At 37.3% G+C, this 16,445-nt stretch overlaps 2 protein-coding genes across 3 annotated transcripts; both read left to right on the forward strand.

Annotated features, from left to right (window-relative positions):
• Positions 1-314: 314 nt before the first annotated feature.
• On the forward strand, positions 315-3,062 carry LOC141762786 (OX-2 membrane glycoprotein-like). 2 transcript variants are annotated; one of them, XM_074626847.1, is made up of 6 exons: positions 315-399; positions 621-959; positions 1,048-1,320; positions 1,528-1,618; positions 1,801-1,863; positions 2,662-3,062. In XM_074626847.1, the coding sequence occupies exons 1-5, from the start codon at positions 342-344 to the stop codon at positions 1,835-1,837; spliced, it is 798 nt and encodes a 265-aa protein (XP_074482948.1). In that variant the 5' UTR covers positions 315-341; the 3' UTR covers positions 1,838-1,863; positions 2,662-3,062. The 2 variants fall into 2 exon arrangements, with proteins under 2 accessions (XP_074482948.1, XP_074482947.1); XM_074626846.1 differs by lacking the exon at positions 2,662-3,062 and adding an exon at positions 1,969-2,435.
• Positions 3,063-9,061: 5,999 nt separating this feature from the next.
• Positions 9,062-15,406, forward strand: LOC141763320 (uncharacterized). The gene is made up of 11 exons (XM_074627889.1): positions 9,062-9,116; positions 9,334-9,672; positions 9,761-10,033; positions 10,220-10,307; positions 10,497-10,559; positions 11,328-11,398; positions 13,280-13,618; positions 13,706-13,978; positions 14,050-14,076; positions 14,187-14,274; positions 15,313-15,406. Exons 1-11 carry the CDS (start codon positions 9,062-9,064, stop codon positions 15,404-15,406), a joined length of 1,710 nt encoding a protein of 569 aa, XP_074483990.1.
• The last annotated feature ends 1,039 nt before the right edge of the window (positions 15,407-16,445 follow it).

Consider the following 16,445-nt stretch of genomic DNA (forward strand, 5'->3'; position numbering starts at 1 on the left):
TAATGGAATATAATGCAGTAAGGCTCTCAGGTATTCTGTAGTGCTTTCAGATATTTAATCTGTTCTCCTGTAGATCAACTTTTCTCATTTAATGTGATCTCTGCTGAGTCAACACACATGTAGGCAGGATTTATCCCTCCTGTTTTGTTTGGGAAAGTAACCTCTTTAAATGTGCATGTGGCACCTGTTCATCCTGTCAATGATAGACCTACATTCATGCATTTTAATTCATTTATAAACCGCTGGAGTTGAGGTGTCCTTTCTTCGCGCTCTTGGTCCGCGACCCGGATGTACTTACAGATACTTTCACTTTCTGTAGTTTTAGCGGTAGATTCAGTATCATGATGGCACAACGTGCAGTCTTACATTTCCTTTGTGTGTTGGGAGTCTTTCAGAAAGGTGAGAAAGAGATGATACGGCAATGTTATAAAGGTCTAGCCATTATGTCATTTATTATTCTGATAATCTGAAAGCTCAGCTGTGTGATTCCTGCATGTTTATTGTCTGTTGCACATCGTTTTGGTGGCTAATAATTTTGCATTGGTTAATTTATCATTTATATCATATTTTGCAAAGGGAAAAATACATCCTAACACAATGTGAGCTGTCATCTCCTGCAGGTCTAACAGCTCTGATAGAAACCCAGCACACTGTGGAGGCAGCTGTAGGAGACGAAGCCTGCTTATACTGTCACCTGATGCAACCTAGAGATGTTCTGCAAGTCACATGGCAGAAGATTTTACCTGAGGGGGAGAAGAACATGGCTACTTACAGTGAACGATTTGGTGAAAGAGTGCTTGCTGGTTTTCAGAGTAAGCTGGAGTTTAGATATGCTGGTCTGCAGAACAGCTCCATAGTTATCAGGAGGGTGATGGAGGAGGATGAAGGGTGCTATCGCTGTATGTTTAACACCTTCTCTGAAGGTGCTCTCATTGCTACAACCTGCCTGAAGCTCTATGGTGAGAACCTGCTGTGTTATAAGAGACATTTCCATAACTCTCTATGGTCTCTGTAATGTTTTATCATTTAAACATTTTATCTTTGCAGAGCTGCATGGACCCTTTCTTCACGTCAGAGAATCAACAGTTGTGTCCTGCTCAGCCACAGCTCGACCTGCTCCCACAGTAACACTGACTGTCCCTCACTACAACTCTACCAGCGTCACCAACACCAACGGCACAGTCACTGTCACCGCTACAGCTGTGCTGTCTCGTCTCCATGGCAACAGCACACAGGTTGGATGTGCAGTGAGAGTGCTCTCTGGTCCTCAGATAGAGGTGTCTATGATGATTCCTGAGGTCAAACAGTCGTCTGATGATGGTGAGAAACACTTCCAAACATCCTGATTCATAAATACTCTATAGCTCATGTCTGTTGTTTCTATTTTCCAGGTTTTGATGAGGAATCTGGATCTAATAACTGAGGATTTCTGTAATTATACCTTTAGGTGTTCTCAGATCAAAAAATAACATTTGATCTGTAGTTGCTTTATGAATGAGTGTCACTAATTTCCCTCTTTTCTTACAGATTTCCCTCTGATCATCGTGTTCGTGGTTCTGGCCTGTGTTTGTGTTGCTGCAGTCGTCACCGCCCTGCTTAAAAGGAAACATCGGAACCGGTAATTATAAACTTATTACTGTGAGACATGTGAATAAGAGAGTAGTGCACTTATGTTTCTCACTTCAAGAAGCACTGAACACCTGTCTTGTTATAATACTGCTGTTATTAAGCTCATGATTGATTGAGATCTTTTCAGACAAAACCCACAAATACATCTTTGACTTTTCTTAAATCCTTCAGTCGGTCAGACAAGGACTCTGAGGAGAACAAGACATAACAAAAAGCAATCAAAGACAATGATGAGTGAGTCAATGTATTCATTTTTCACTTGTACATATTTATGCTTCTTTGCAAAAATGATTTAAAGGGGTCCTTTTATGCTTTTGTGCTTTTTCCTCTCTCCTTTAGTGTGTTATATAGTTTTTTGTGCATGTAAAAGGTCTGCAAAGTTGCAAAGCCCGAAGTCCATGCCAAAGAGAGAAACACTGCTCCTGAACTGCCTGAAACACCTCGTTGAAGTCCCGCCATCTCTTCCATAACATGGGGATGTCACCAAGTAACACGTTTGCATAACGGCTTGTTTGGCACACCCTCAAACAAAGCCAGTTAGAGTGGAACTGTAGCGAAGTCCAAAGAGTTTGGTTCGGTTGACCAATCACAACAGAGTGGTCCAGCTGACCTATCAGAGCAGACTGGGCTTTTTTGGAGGGGGGGGGTCTCAAACAGAGCGTTTCAGAAAGAGGGTGAAAAGAGGTGCTGCAGCACAGCCGGTATGAGAAAAATAAAGCGTTTTTTGAACTTTAAAATATGTAAACATGTTCTAGTAGAAACCCAAAATACAAGTATGCACCTGAAACTGAGCACAATAGGTCCTCTTTAATCCGTGTTCACTCTGTCTATTTGGGGGCTTCACTTTCCCACCTACCAACTAGCTTGATAATCAGACTGATTTGGAGGAATCACTGATCAAATGGGAGATGTTGGAGGTGAACCAGGCTACCAACTTGAGATACATTGTGTATTCATAGTCTGCATGTTTATCCACATCACTGTTGTTCTGAATCATTTGGAAACTGACTAATATCTTGTTTTTATCTGAAGGTTCAAAACACCTTTAATGAAGGAAGTGAACGAGCTGCGGAAACGGACGCCTACTGAGAAAGATAAAAACCACGACCACCCAAAAGCATCATCTCTGAAAGGAAGAAAAATTATTTTAACTCAGTTAACTAATTAGTACCACAGAATAACCCACAAGACTGTTAGTGCCACAACACAGAGAACATGTCTGCACCAGTTCATTGATTCCAGCAGATCAGTAGTTTTGATTTTGAAATATAATTTAGGTGATAGTTTTAATTCACTGTTGCATCCAGATGAAGCATCCTTTGTTTTGTACGCCTTTTTTATATACATTTTCTGCTGCTACTTTTTGTTTTTTTTATATTTGGAATATAAACTTCATATGAAGATAAAAAATAAATAAATTTTATAAATATAAATATAATTTATTCTCTTATTCATTTCATATATTAATTTGTATTTGTTTGGTTATTTAAGCAATGATGTTTTAATGTTATAAGTGATTTCACTTATGTTCACTACATGTTTTTGTTATATATATATATATGTGTGTTTATATGTATGTATATAAGTATATAATAATAACATATGTGTGTTTGTATATGTGTTTATATATGTATATACAGCATATACAGTATGTATGTATACATACAGTATATACACACACTTATACATACATATATACACATACAGTATGTGTGTGTATATATGTGCATATATGTATACATATACTGTATGTGTATATATGTATATCTACAGTATGTGTATATATGTATATATATACACACATATATATGTATATCTATATGTGTATGTATGTATACATATGGATAGTTCTACGGCCATTTAATTATCTGTAAATATACATCATGGGACACAGAAACAAAGTTCAAAAACCAAGACATAGAACTTTGGAGAGTTAAAACAAGGAAGAGTCCTGTGAGGTGATAGCACCATCTAGTGTGCTTGTTGGAGAAAAAGAGAAAGGAGAGAGAGAAATGTGGTATAAATTTGGAAAGAAGGTCACAAAAAGCCAATTAGGTCTCTCCAAGAAATATAATAGAAATTTCAATCCGTTAATTTTTTGCACAGCAAATCAGAACTATTTATGTAAAGCAGTAAGGTGGTGGTTTTATTCAAAATTGTATATATTATATATACTGTATATTATATATATTCTAAGTGTGTTGGTATTTTTGCACTTTTCTTGCAGTTTTGTACTTTAATGTAAAGTTTTTAGGGGGTCAGACACTTAATGTCCTGCGTTCTGGTGGATTTTTCTTCATCCTTTTATGGTGAAAATGTCTTTTATTTATGTAAAGGAAAACACAAAATTCAGATGGCAGGTGACAAAATATAAGAATATAATGGAATATAATGCAGTAAGGCTCTCAGGTATTCTGTAGTGCTTTCAGATATTTAATCTGTTCTCCTGTAGATCAACTTTTCTCATTTAATGTGATCTCTGCTGAGTCAACACACATGTAGGCATGATTTATCCCTCCTGTTTTGTTTGGCAAAGTAACCTCTTTAAATGTGCATGTGGCACCTGTTCATCCTGTCAATGATAGACCTACATTCATGCATTTTAATTCATTTATAAACCTGGACTTTAATAGCTCATAGCCTGTGGTTGTAATTATCATCCTCTGCCATGATATTAGACAACTGTTGATTTGAATCATAGTTCAGTGTACTGAGTAGCTGAACAGCAGTCTGGTAATGATTCATTTGGTTGAGGTGTCCTTCCTTCTCCCTGATTGGTCCACGGCCTGGTTGTACAGATACTTTCACTTTCTGTAGTTTTGGCGGTAGATTCAGTACAGTATCAGGATGGCGCACCGTGCAGTCTTACATTTCCTTTGTGTGTTGGGAGTCTTTCAGAAAGGTGAGAAAGAGATGATACAGCAATGTTATAAAGGTCTAGCCATTATGTCATTTGTTTGTCTTAATCTGAAAGCGCAGCTGTGTGATTCCTGCATGTTTGGTCTGATGTTGCTGCGTAATTACGCATGGTTTTGGCGGTTAATGATTTTGCATTGGTTAATTCATTATTAATATCATGGTCACAGGGGCGGCCGGCCAGACAGCCACACACAAAAAAACATTACTACTATTAATAATAATAATAATAATAATAATAATAATAATAAATTATACAAATTGTCAATATTTGTGTGTTTAAAATATGGATTGCTCCCAGTAATATGTGCTAAATATGACAGAAAATCATCCGTGCAAAATATATGGTTTTCCTGCAGGTCCCCTGACTCCCCTCCTCTCTGTATGTCTGAAGTTCAGCTCAGCCAATAACTGATTCAAGCTATGAACGATTGACATTAAATTTAGCCAATCAGCGTCCTCAAATCTGATACGAGAGGGGCGATTATTGTTTGTTTTTTTATTTCAAAATGACAGTATCCATAGTAACAGCAGAAAACATTAAAAACATTTACATACAAAAGAAGCATAGCGAAAACATAAACAAAGAGCTATGCCAAACATAAAAGGACAACAGAAATGAAACAAAACAAACATAAAATTAAAAAAAAACACTCAATAAAAATAAATAAATAAGTAGATAATAATAAAAAAACAAAAACGCGAGAGTATGACAATAATTTCACTTAAAAACTTTAAGTTTATTGCATACATTCATTGTTTTCATTGCTTTTTTGTTATGTGAGGAAGAAATTGTTGACAGATGTAGATCCATTTCTTTCATAAATACAAAGAAATTAGGCTTTTTGGGGGGTAATTTTACACTTAAAATTAAATTAATAAGAAAAAATGCATTACTATCTTTGCCACTGTAATCATAGCATAGTAACCAAATATAATATTTCTATAGTACAGTGCAAAATCTGAGAAAATGTTAACAAGTATAAAATTATTAACATCTTTCCACAATGAGAGGGGCGATTATTTATCGCCCCAAACTTGTTTTAATCATATTTGCTTCAATCTCACCTACTTCATCTTTCAAGTACCAAACATAAAAGTACACATTATGCAGAATAATGTGTATTATTGGATTATACTTATTGATGCATTAATGTGTTCATCACTTTAATGTTGCAGCTGGTTAACGTGGAGCTCATTTTAATGACTTTATATACTGCTGGGTAGTTTAATCTATAATAATACATCATTTATTCCTTGATTATATTTTGTATTAATAATCTGAATCTGTAAAGTAACTAAAGTTATTAAATCAATGTAGTGGAGTAAAAAGTACAATATTTCCCTCTGAGATGTAGTAGAGTAGAAGTAGAAAGTATCAGAACATGGAAATACGTAAAGTAAATAAAGTACAAGTACCTCAAAATTGTACTTAAGTGCAGTACTTGAGTAAATGTACTTAGTTAATTTCCACCACTGAGTACATGTCATAGTGTTGTGTTTTTCTAAGCATTCATTACTGCTCCTGTTGGAATAAAATAATTGTTGATTATTTAACTGCAAAGTAGTAATGTGTTTTTGATACCTTCACTTTTTTGCATTAAATCATACCGGGATGTTTGCTGAAATTGATCCGATGTGGCACAGCCCTATCTAGAAACATTTCCACCAGCCGCCACTGATCCTAACACAATGTGTGCTGTCATCTCCTGCAGGTCTAACAGCTCTGATAGAAACCCAGCAGACTGTGAATGCAGCTGTAGGAGAGGAAGCCTGCTTGAACTGTTGCCTGATGCAATCTAGAGATGTTCTTCAAGTCACATGGCAGAAGATTTTACCTGAGGGGGAGAAGAACATGGCTACTTACAGTGAACGATTTGGTGAAAGAGTGCTTGCTGGTTTTCAGAGTAAGCTGGAGTTTAAAGATGCTGGACTGCAGAACACCTCCATAGTTATCAGGAGGGTGATGGAGGAGGATGAAGGGTGCTATCGCTGTATGTTTAACACCTTCTCTGAAGGTGCTCTCATTGCTACAACCTGCCTGCAGCTCTATGGTGAGAACCTGCTGTGTTATTAGAAACATTTCTATAACTCTATCTTCTCTGTAATGTTATATCATATTTTATTTTTACAGAGCTGCATGGACCCTTTCTTCACATCACAGAATCAACAGTTGTGTCCTGCTCAGCCACAGCTCGACCTGCTCCCACAGTAACACTGACTGTCCCTCACTACAACTCTACCAGCGTCACCAACACCAACGGCACAGTCACTGTCACCACTACAGCTGGGCTGTCTGGTCTACATGGCAACAGCACACGGGTTGGATGTGCAGTGAGAGTGCTCTCTGGTCCTCAGATAGAGGTGTCTATGATGATTCCTGAGGTCAAACAGTCGTCTGATGATGGTGAGAAACACTTCCAAACATCCTGATTCATAAATACTCTTTAGCTCAGGTCTGTTGGAATCTGGATCTATTAACAGTGAGGATTTATTTTTACCTTTTACCTTTAGGTGGTCTCAGATCAGTAATACCATTTGATCTGTAGTTGCTTTATGAATGAGTGTCACTAATTTCCCTCTTTTCTTACAGATTTCACTCTGATCATCGTGTTGTCCGTGGTTGTGGCCTGTGTTTGTGTTTGTGTTGTTGCTGCAGTCGTCACCGCCCTGCTTATACGGAAACATTGGAACTGGTAATTATAAACGTATTAGTGTGAGACATGTGAATAAGAGAGTAATGGCACTTATGTTTTTCACTTCAAGAAGCACTGAACACCTGTCTTGTTATAATACCGCTGTCTCACAGTTATTATGCTCATGATTGATTGAGATCTTTTCAGACAAAACCCACAAATTAATCTTTGACTTTTCTTAAATCTTTCAGTCGGTCACACAGGGACTCTGAGGAGAACAAGACACCACAAAAAGCAATCAAAGACACGGATGAGTGAGTCAATTTATTCATTTTTCACTTGTACATATTTATGCTTCTTTGCAAAAATGATTTAAAGAGGACCTATTATGCTTTTGTGCTTGAGGTGCGGCTGAAAAATAAAGCGTTTTTTGAACTTTAAAATATGTAAACATGTTCTAGTAGAAACCCAAAATACAAGTATGCACCTGAAAATGAGCACAATAGGTCCTCTTTAATCCGTGTTCACTCTGTTTATTTGGGGGCTTCATTTTCCTACCCACCAACTAGCTTGATAATCAGACTGAATTGGAGGAATCACTGATCAAATGGGAGATGTTGGAGGTGAACCAGGCTACCAATTTGCGATACATTGTGTATTCATAGTCTGCATGTTTATCCTCATCACTGTTGTTCTGAATGATTTGGAAACTGACTAATATCTTGTTTTTATCTGAAGGACCAAAACACCTTTAAAGATGGAAGAGAACGAGCTGCGGAAACGGACGCCTACTGAGAGAAATCAAAACAACGACAACCCAAAACCATCATCTCTGGAAGGAAGAAGAAAATTATCTTTTAACTCAGTTAACTAATTAGTACCACAGAATAACCCACAAGACTGTTAGTGCCACAACACAGAGAACATGTCTGCACCAGTTCATTGATTCCAGCAGATCAGTAGTTTTGATCTTGAAATATAATTTAGGTGATAGTTTTAATTCACTGTTGCATCCAGATGAAGCATCCTTTGTTTTGTACGTCTTTTTATACATACATTATCTGCTGCTGCTTTTTGTATTTTTATATTTAGACAATAAACTTCATATGAAGAAAAAAAAAATTCTATATCTTTTATAAATATAAATATAATGTATTCTCTTATTCATTTCATATATTAATTTGTATTTGTTTGGTTATTAAAGCAATGATGTTTTAATGTTATAAGGTATTTCACTTATGTTCACTACATGTTTTTGTTATATATATATATATATATATACAGTATATGTGTGTTTATATGTATGTATATAAGTATATAATAATAACATATAAGTATGTTTGTATATATGTTTATATATGTATATACAGTATATACTGTGTATATATCTATACAGTACATACAGTATATACACACACTTATACATACATATAAACAGTATACACATATATACAGATACAGTTAGTGTGTGTGTATATATATGTGCATAAATGTATACATATATATGTGTGTATATATGTATATCTACAGTATGTGTAGATATATACAAATATACTGTATACCACATATATATGTATATCTATATGTGTCTATATTTATATATATGTATACATATGGATAGTTCTAGTGCCATTTAATTATCTGTAAATATACATCATGGAACACAGACACAAATTTAAAAAAACCAAGACATAGAACTTTGGAGAGTTAAAACAAGGAAATGTCCTGTGAGGTGATAGCACCATCTAGTGTGCTTGTTGGAGAAAAAAAGAAAGGAGAAAAGATCATTCCTTCTCCCTGACTGGTCCGCGGCCTAGATCTACATAAACTTTCACTTCCACTAAAGTTTGGTGGTAGATTCAGTACAGTGTGGAACAATAATGGCGGACCGTGCAGTCTTACATTTCCTTTGTGTGTTGGGAGTCTTTCAGAAAGGTGAGAAAGAGATGATATAGCAATGTTATAAAGGTCTAGACATGTCATTTATTATTCTGATAATCTGAAAGCACAGCTGTGTGATTCCTGCATGTTTATTGTCTGTTGCACATCGTTTTGGTGGCTAATGATTTTGCATTGTTTAATTCTTATTTATATCATATTTTGCAAAGGGAAAAATACATCCTAACACAATGTGTGCTGTCATCTCCTGCAGGTCTAACAGCTCTGATAGAAACCCAGCACACTGTGGAGGCAGCTGTAGGAGATGAGGCCTCCTTAACCTGTCACCTGATGCAACCTAGAGATGTTCTGCAAGTCACATGGCAGAAGATTTTACCAGAGGGAGAGAAGAACATGGCTACTTACAGTGAACGATTTGGTGAAAGAGTGCATGCTGGTTTTCAGAGTAAGCTGCAGTTTAAAGATGCTGGACTGCAGAACAGCTCCATAGTTATCAGGAGGGTGATGGAGGAGGATGAAGGGTGCTATCGCTGTATGTTTAACACTTTCTCTGAAGGTGCTCTCATTGCTACAACCTGCCTGCAGCTCTATGGTGAGAACCTGCTGTGTTATTAGAGACATTTCCATAACTCTCTGTCTTCTCTGTAATGTTTTCTCATTTAAATATTTTATTTTTACAGAGCTGCATGGACCCTTTCTTCACGTCAGAGAATCAACAGTTGTGTCCTGCTCAGCCACAGCTCGACCTGCTCCCACAGTAACACTGACTGTCCCTCACTACAACTCTACCAGCGTCACCAACACCAACGGCACAGTCACTGTCACCACTACAGCTGAGCTGTCTGGTCTACATGGCAACAGCACACAGGTTGGATGTGCAGTGAGAGTGCTCTCTGGTCCTCAGATAGAGGTGTCTATGATGATTCCTGAGGTCAAACAGTTGTCTGCTCATGGTGAGAAACACTTCCAAACATCCTGATTCATAAATACTCTATAGCTCAGGTCTGTTGGAATCTGGATCTAATAACAGCGAGGATTTCTATCATTTTACCTTTAGGTGGTCTCAGATCAATAATACCATTTGATCTGTAGTTGCTTTATGAATGAGTGTCACCAATAATATCCCTCTTTTCTTACAGATTTCATTCTGATCATCGTGTTCGTGGTTTATGTTTGTTTTGTTGCTGCAGTCGTCACCACCCTGCTTGTACGGAAACATCGGAACCGGTAATTATAAACTTATTACTGTGAGACATGTGAATAAGAGAACTGGCACTCATGTTTTTCACTTCAAGAAGCCCTGAACACCTGTCTTGTTATAATACCGCTGTCTCACAGTTATTATGCTCATGATTGATTGAGATCTTTTCAGACAAAACCCACAAATTAATCTTTGACTTTTCTTAAATCCTTCAGTCGGTCAGACAAGGACTCTGAGGAGAACAAGACACCACAACAAGCAATCAAAGACACTCCTGAGTGAGTCAATTTATTCATTTTTCACTTCTTTGCAAAAATGATTTAAAGAGGACCTATTATGCTTTTGTGCTTTTTACTTTAGTGTGTTATATAGTTTTTTGTGCATGTAAAATATCTGCAAAGTTATAAAGCCCAAAGTCCACGCCAAAGAGAGAAACTCTGCTCCTGAGCTGCCTGAAACACCTTGTTTGAAGCCCCAACTTTTCTTCTGTAACGTGGTGATGTCACTAAGTAACACGTTTGCATAACTGCTAGTTTGGCACGCCCTCAAACAAAGCAAGTTAATACGGAGCTGGAGCAGATTCTGAAGAGTTTGGTCCGGTTGACCAATCACAACAGAGTGGACCAGCTGACCAATCAGAGCAGACTGGGCTTTTTGGGAGGGTGGGAGCTCAAACAGAGCGTTTCAGACAGAGGGTGAAAAGAGGTGCTGCATCACAGCCGGTATGAGAAAAATAAAGAGTTTTTTTAACTTTAAAATATGTAAACATGTTCTAGTAGAAACCCAAAATACAGTATGCACCTGAAAATGAGCACAATAGGTCCTCTTTAATCCGTCTTCACTCTGTCTATTTGGGGGCTTCACTTTCCTACCTACCAACTAGCTTGATAATCAGACTGAATTGGAGGAATCCAAATGGGAGATGTTGGAGGTGAACCAGGCTACCAACTTGCGATACATTGTGTATTCACAGTCTGCATGTTTATCTACATCACTGTTGTTCTGAATGATTTGGAAACTGACTAATATCTTGTTTTTATCTGAAGGTTCAAAACACCTTTAATGAAGGAAGAGAACGAGCTGCGGCTACAGACGTCTACTGAGAAAGATAAAAACCGTAACCACCCAAAACCATCATCTCTGAAAGGAAGAAAGTTATCTTTCAACTCAGTTAACTAATTAGTACCACAGAATAACCCACAAGACTGTTAGTGCCACAACACAGAGAACATGTCTGCACCAGTTCATTGATTCCAGCAGATCAGTAGTTTTGATCTTGAAATATAATTTAGGTGATAGTTTTATACCAATTCACTGTTGCATCCAGATGAAGCATCCTTTGTTTTGTACGTCTTTATATACATACATTTTCTGCTTCTGCTTTTTGTTTTTTAACAGAGTTTGCATTGAATGTCTGCTGTATATTTTTAGCAGCAGGTGCACAACATGGCCACTAGAGGTCCTGCTTTCCTCTCATGTGCTGCAGTAGAGTTGAGGCTGTTCAGACAGATCAGGGGCTGAAAGTCAGCAGCAGGAAACTGGGAACAGTTCAGTCGTAGTTAAATCTCTGAAGCATGGATTCTCCTGTTCCAGTCTCACATTACCTGTAGCACAGAGAGCAGCTCAAGCACAGGGAGCTCACTTTGTCTTTGTGGACTTTCATCTGTCAGCTGGTAAGTTTGATGTCTTTTAGTTGCAGCATACTTGATTTGGAATAACTTGAAATGGTAGTAGTTGGTTTACTTAATCCAGGAATGTCAACATATCTAAATTAGTTTTTCTAACTTTTTATGGTGAAGATATGCTTTTTTTTTATAGTAGTTTTGTTCCCTCATCATGAACTCATATATCTGTATCAGTGACTTAAGTTTAAAATCCATGTATGCATTAATTAACTTGTAACTTTGCCACAAAATATTTAACTTGTTAAACCTTTTCTTAATAAACATTTCTGAAGCAGTTGATATTTTTCTTAGTGTTCCTGGCTTTAGAATATCTTTAATATTTTTTTTGGGGTTAGATTGTTATATGTGTTACTATAGTGTTTTATCAATCCATTTTCTTTTTTTTATGATTTTCATGTGTTAAATGTGGCAAGAGAAAGATTTACATCCACATAATTCGCTTGATTATGTGAAAAAAATAACAAATCCCTCCTGTTTTGTTTGGCAAAGTAACCTCTTTAAATGTGCATGTGGCACCTGTTCATGTCAATGATAGACCTACATTAATGCATTTTAATTCATTTATAAACCGCTGGACTTTAATAGCTCATAGCCTGTGGTTGTAATTATCATCCTCTGCTATGATATTAGACAACTGTTGATTTGAATCATTAGTTCAGTGTACTGAGTAGTTGAACAGCAGTCTGTTGACGATTGAGTTGAGGTGTCCTTCCTTCTCCCTGGTTGGTCCGAGGCTTGGATGTACCATTGCAGTGGCATGGGGGGCAATAGGAGCTCTTTCTATCACATTTTAAAGAGCTAATTTGCCATTTATTGATTAATAACACTTTTGTTATGATTATATTTTATGCCCTTATTTATTTGGTAAGGATTGGTTGCTACATTGTTGGTCAATAGGTGTTTATTTGGCACCCACCGAGATCAATTTACCTGGACGTTACCTGCGTACACCTGCAGCCTACGTAATGACAACTTTGACTATCTGTAGGTTTGACGGTAGATTCAGTACAGTGTGGAACAATGATGGCCTACCGTGCAGTTATACATTTCCTTTGTGTGTTGGGAGTCTTTCAGAAAGGTGAGAAAGAGATGATACAGCAATGTTATAAAGGTCTAGCCATTATGTCATTTATTATTCTGATAATCTGAAAGTGCAGCTGTGTGATTCCTGCATGTTTATTGTCTGTTGTTGCTGCGTAATTAAGCATCGTTTTGGTGGCTAATGATTTTGCATTGGTTAATTAATTATTTATATCATATTTTGCAAAGGGAAAAATACATCCTAACACAATGTGTGCTGTCATCTCCTGCAGGTCTAACAGCTCTGATAGAAACCCAGCACACTGTGGAGGCAGCTGTAGGAGACGAAGCCTGCTTGAACTGTTGCCTGATGCAACCTAGAGATGTTCTGCAAGTCACATGGCAGAAGGTTTTACCAGAGGGGGAGAAGAACATGGCTACTTACAGTGAACGATTTGGTGAAAGAGTGCTTGCTGGTTTTCAGAGTAAGCTGGAGTTTAGATATGCTGGACTGCAGAACACCTCCATAGTTATCAGGAGGGTGATGGAGGAGGATGAAGGATGCTATCGCTGTATGTTTAACACCTTCTCTGAAGGTGCTCTCATTGCTACAACCTGCCTGCAGCTTTATGGTGATAACCTGATGTTTTATAAGGGTCATTTCCATAACTCACTATGGTCTCTGTAATGTTTAACATTCAAATATTTTATCTTTGCAGAGCTGCATGGACCCTTTCTTCATGTCATAGAATCAACAGGTGTGTCCTGCTCAGCCACAGCTCGACCTGCTCCCACAGTAACACTGACTGTCCCTCACTACAACTCTACCAGCGTCACCAACACCAACGGCACAGTCACTGTCACCTCTACAGCTGGGCTGTCTGGTCTACATGGCAACAGCACACAGGTTGGATGTGCAGTGAGAGTGCTCTCTGGTCCTCAGATAGAGGTGTCTATGATGATTCCTGAGGTCAAACAGTCGTCTGCTGATGGTGAGAAACACTTCCAAACATCCTGATTCATAAATGCTCTATAGCTCATGTCTGTTGTTTCTATTTTCCAGGTTTTGATGAGGAATCTGGATTTAATAGTGAGGATTTATTTTTACCTTTTACCTTTAGGTGGTCTCAGATCAATAATACCATTTGATCTGTAGTTGCTTTATGAATGAGTGTCACTAATTTCCCTCTTTTCTTACAGATTTCATTCTGATCATCGTGTTGTTCGTGGTTTGTGTTTGTGTTGCTGCAGTCGTCATCACCCTGCTTATACGGAAACATCGGAACCGGTAATTATAAACTTATTAGTGTGAGACATGTGAATAAGAGAGTACTGGCACTTATGTTTTTTCACTTCAAGAAGCACTGAACACCTGTCTTGTTGTAACACCGCTGTCTAACAGTTATTATGCTCATGATTGATTGAGATCTTTTCAGACAAAACCCACAAATACATCTTTGACTTTTCTTAAATCCTTCAGTCGTTCACACAGGGACTATGAGAAGAAGAACACACCACAAAAAGCAATCAAAGACACTGATGAGTGAGTCAATTTATTCATTTTTCACTTATACGTATTTATCCTACATTGGTTCTTTGCAAAAATGATTTAAAGAGGACCTATTATGCTTTTGTGCTTTTCCTCTCTGCTTTAGTGTGTTATATAGTTTGTGTTATATAGTATGCAAAGTTACAAAGCCCAAAGTCCACGCCAAAGGGAGTAACACTACTCCTGAACTGCCTGAAACACCTTGTTCGAATTCCGGCCTTTTCTTCCGTAACGTGGTGATGTCACCAAGTAATACGTTTGCATAACGGCTAGTTTGGCACGCTGTCAAACAAATCTAGATTGAGTGGAGCTGGAGGGGAGTCCAAAGAGTTTGGTTTGGTTGACCAATCACAACAGTGGGCCGGCTGACCAATCAGAGCAGACTGGGCTTTTTTTGGGAAGGGCAGGAGCTCAAACAGAGCGTTTCAGACAGAGGGTGAAAAGAGGTGTTGCAGCACAGACGGTATGAGGAAAAATAAAGTGTGTTTTGAACTTTAAAGCTTGTAAACATGTTCTAGTAGAAACCTAAAATACAAGTATGCACCTGAAACTGACCACAATAGGTCCTCTTTACCAAATGAAGGCTGAACGTACCTATCATGTAACTAGCTTGATAATCAGACTTTTTGGAGGAATCACTGATTAAATCGAAGATGTTGGTGGTGAACCAGGCTACCAACTTACAATACATTGTGTATTCATAGTGTGCATGTTTATCCACATCACTGTTGTTCTGAATGATTTGGAAACTGAATAATATCGTGTTTTTATCCGAAGGTTCAAAACACTTAATGAAGGAAGAGAACGAGCTGCGGCTACAGACGTCCACGATAAAAACCACGACAACCCAAAACCATCATCTCTGAAATGAAGAAGAAAATGATTTGAACTCAGTTAACTAATTAGTTCCACAGAATAACCCACAAGACTGTTAGTGCCACAACACAGAGAACATGTCTGCACCAGTTCACTGATTCCAGCAGATCAGTAGTTTTGATTTTGAAATTTAATTTAGGTGATGGATTTAATTCACTGTTGCATCCAGATGAAGCATCCTTTGTTTTGTACGTCTTTATATATACATTTTCTGAAAGTCAACAGCAGGAAACTGGAAACAGTTCAGTCGTAGTTAAATCTCTGAAGCATGGATTATCCTGCTCCAGTCTCACATTACCTGTAGCACAGAGAGCAGCTCAAGCACAGGGAGCTCACTTTGTCTTTGTGGACTTTCATCTGTCAGCTGGTAAGTTTGATGTCTTTTAGTTGCAGCAAACTTGATTTGGAATAACTTGAAATGGTACTAGTTGGTTTACTTAATCCAGGAATGTCAACATATCTAAATTAGTTTGTCTAACTTTTTATGGTGAAACTCTCCAGGACCTGTCTATGAAGATATAGATGTTTTACTGATAATAACATGCATTTTTTTTTTTAGAATACTCTTATAATAAACTCATGTCTTTATCAGTGACCTGTACTAAAAATTTAAATATGTTTAAATCTACTTATGAATTAATTTATTGTGAAAGTTGTGTGAAGCAATCAGATGATTGTTATATTCCAAATACAGCATATTTATATCTAGCTATATATGTAGCGATAATTTATTCACAATATACAAAATAGACATAATATATAAATGTGTTGCACTTTTCTTTGCACTTTAATGTTTGATGTTTGTGTTCTTATGTTATTTATTTCTCAATTAACCTCTGATGCACATTACATTTATGGCTGTAACTGTAGTAAAGATCTTACTATATTAAGTGTGTTCATATTGTTTTAACTCATCCCTGTCAAACTCTGGATTAATAATCTGTGGGGTGCAAGGAGTTTCTAATCGTTTATGTGTTTTTAATAATGTATTCTCTGATTCATTTCATATATTCATTTGTACTTGTTTGGTTATT

Source organism: Sebastes fasciatus, chromosome 24, assembly GCF_043250625.1.
Source record: "Sebastes fasciatus isolate fSebFas1 chromosome 24, fSebFas1.pri, whole genome shotgun sequence".
Taxonomy (NCBI): Eukaryota; Metazoa; Chordata; class Actinopteri; order Perciformes; family Sebastidae; genus Sebastes; species Sebastes fasciatus.

Coding starts and splice junctions, on each gene's coding strand:
- LOC141762786 (XM_074626847.1), top strand. CDS start 342: ATGATGGCACAACGTGCAGTCTTACATTTCCTTTGTGTGTTGGGAGTC. Junction 400..620: donor GTTGGGAGTCTTTCAGAAAG/GTGAGAAAGAGA, acceptor CATCTCCTGCAG/GTCTAACAGCTCTGATAGAA. Junction 1,321..1,527: donor CAAACAGTCGTCTGATGATG/GTGAGAAACACT, acceptor CTTTTCTTACAG/ATTTCCCTCTGATCATCGTG.
- LOC141763320 (XM_074627889.1), top strand. CDS start 9,062: ATGGCGGACCGTGCAGTCTTACATTTCCTTTGTGTGTTGGGAGTCTTT. Junction 10,308..10,496: donor GTACGGAAACATCGGAACCG/GTAATTATAAAC, acceptor TAAATCCTTCAG/TCGGTCAGACAAGGACTCTG. Junction 11,399..13,279: donor TACTGAGAAAGATAAAAACC/GTAACCACCCAA, acceptor CATCTCCTGCAG/GTCTAACAGCTCTGATAGAA.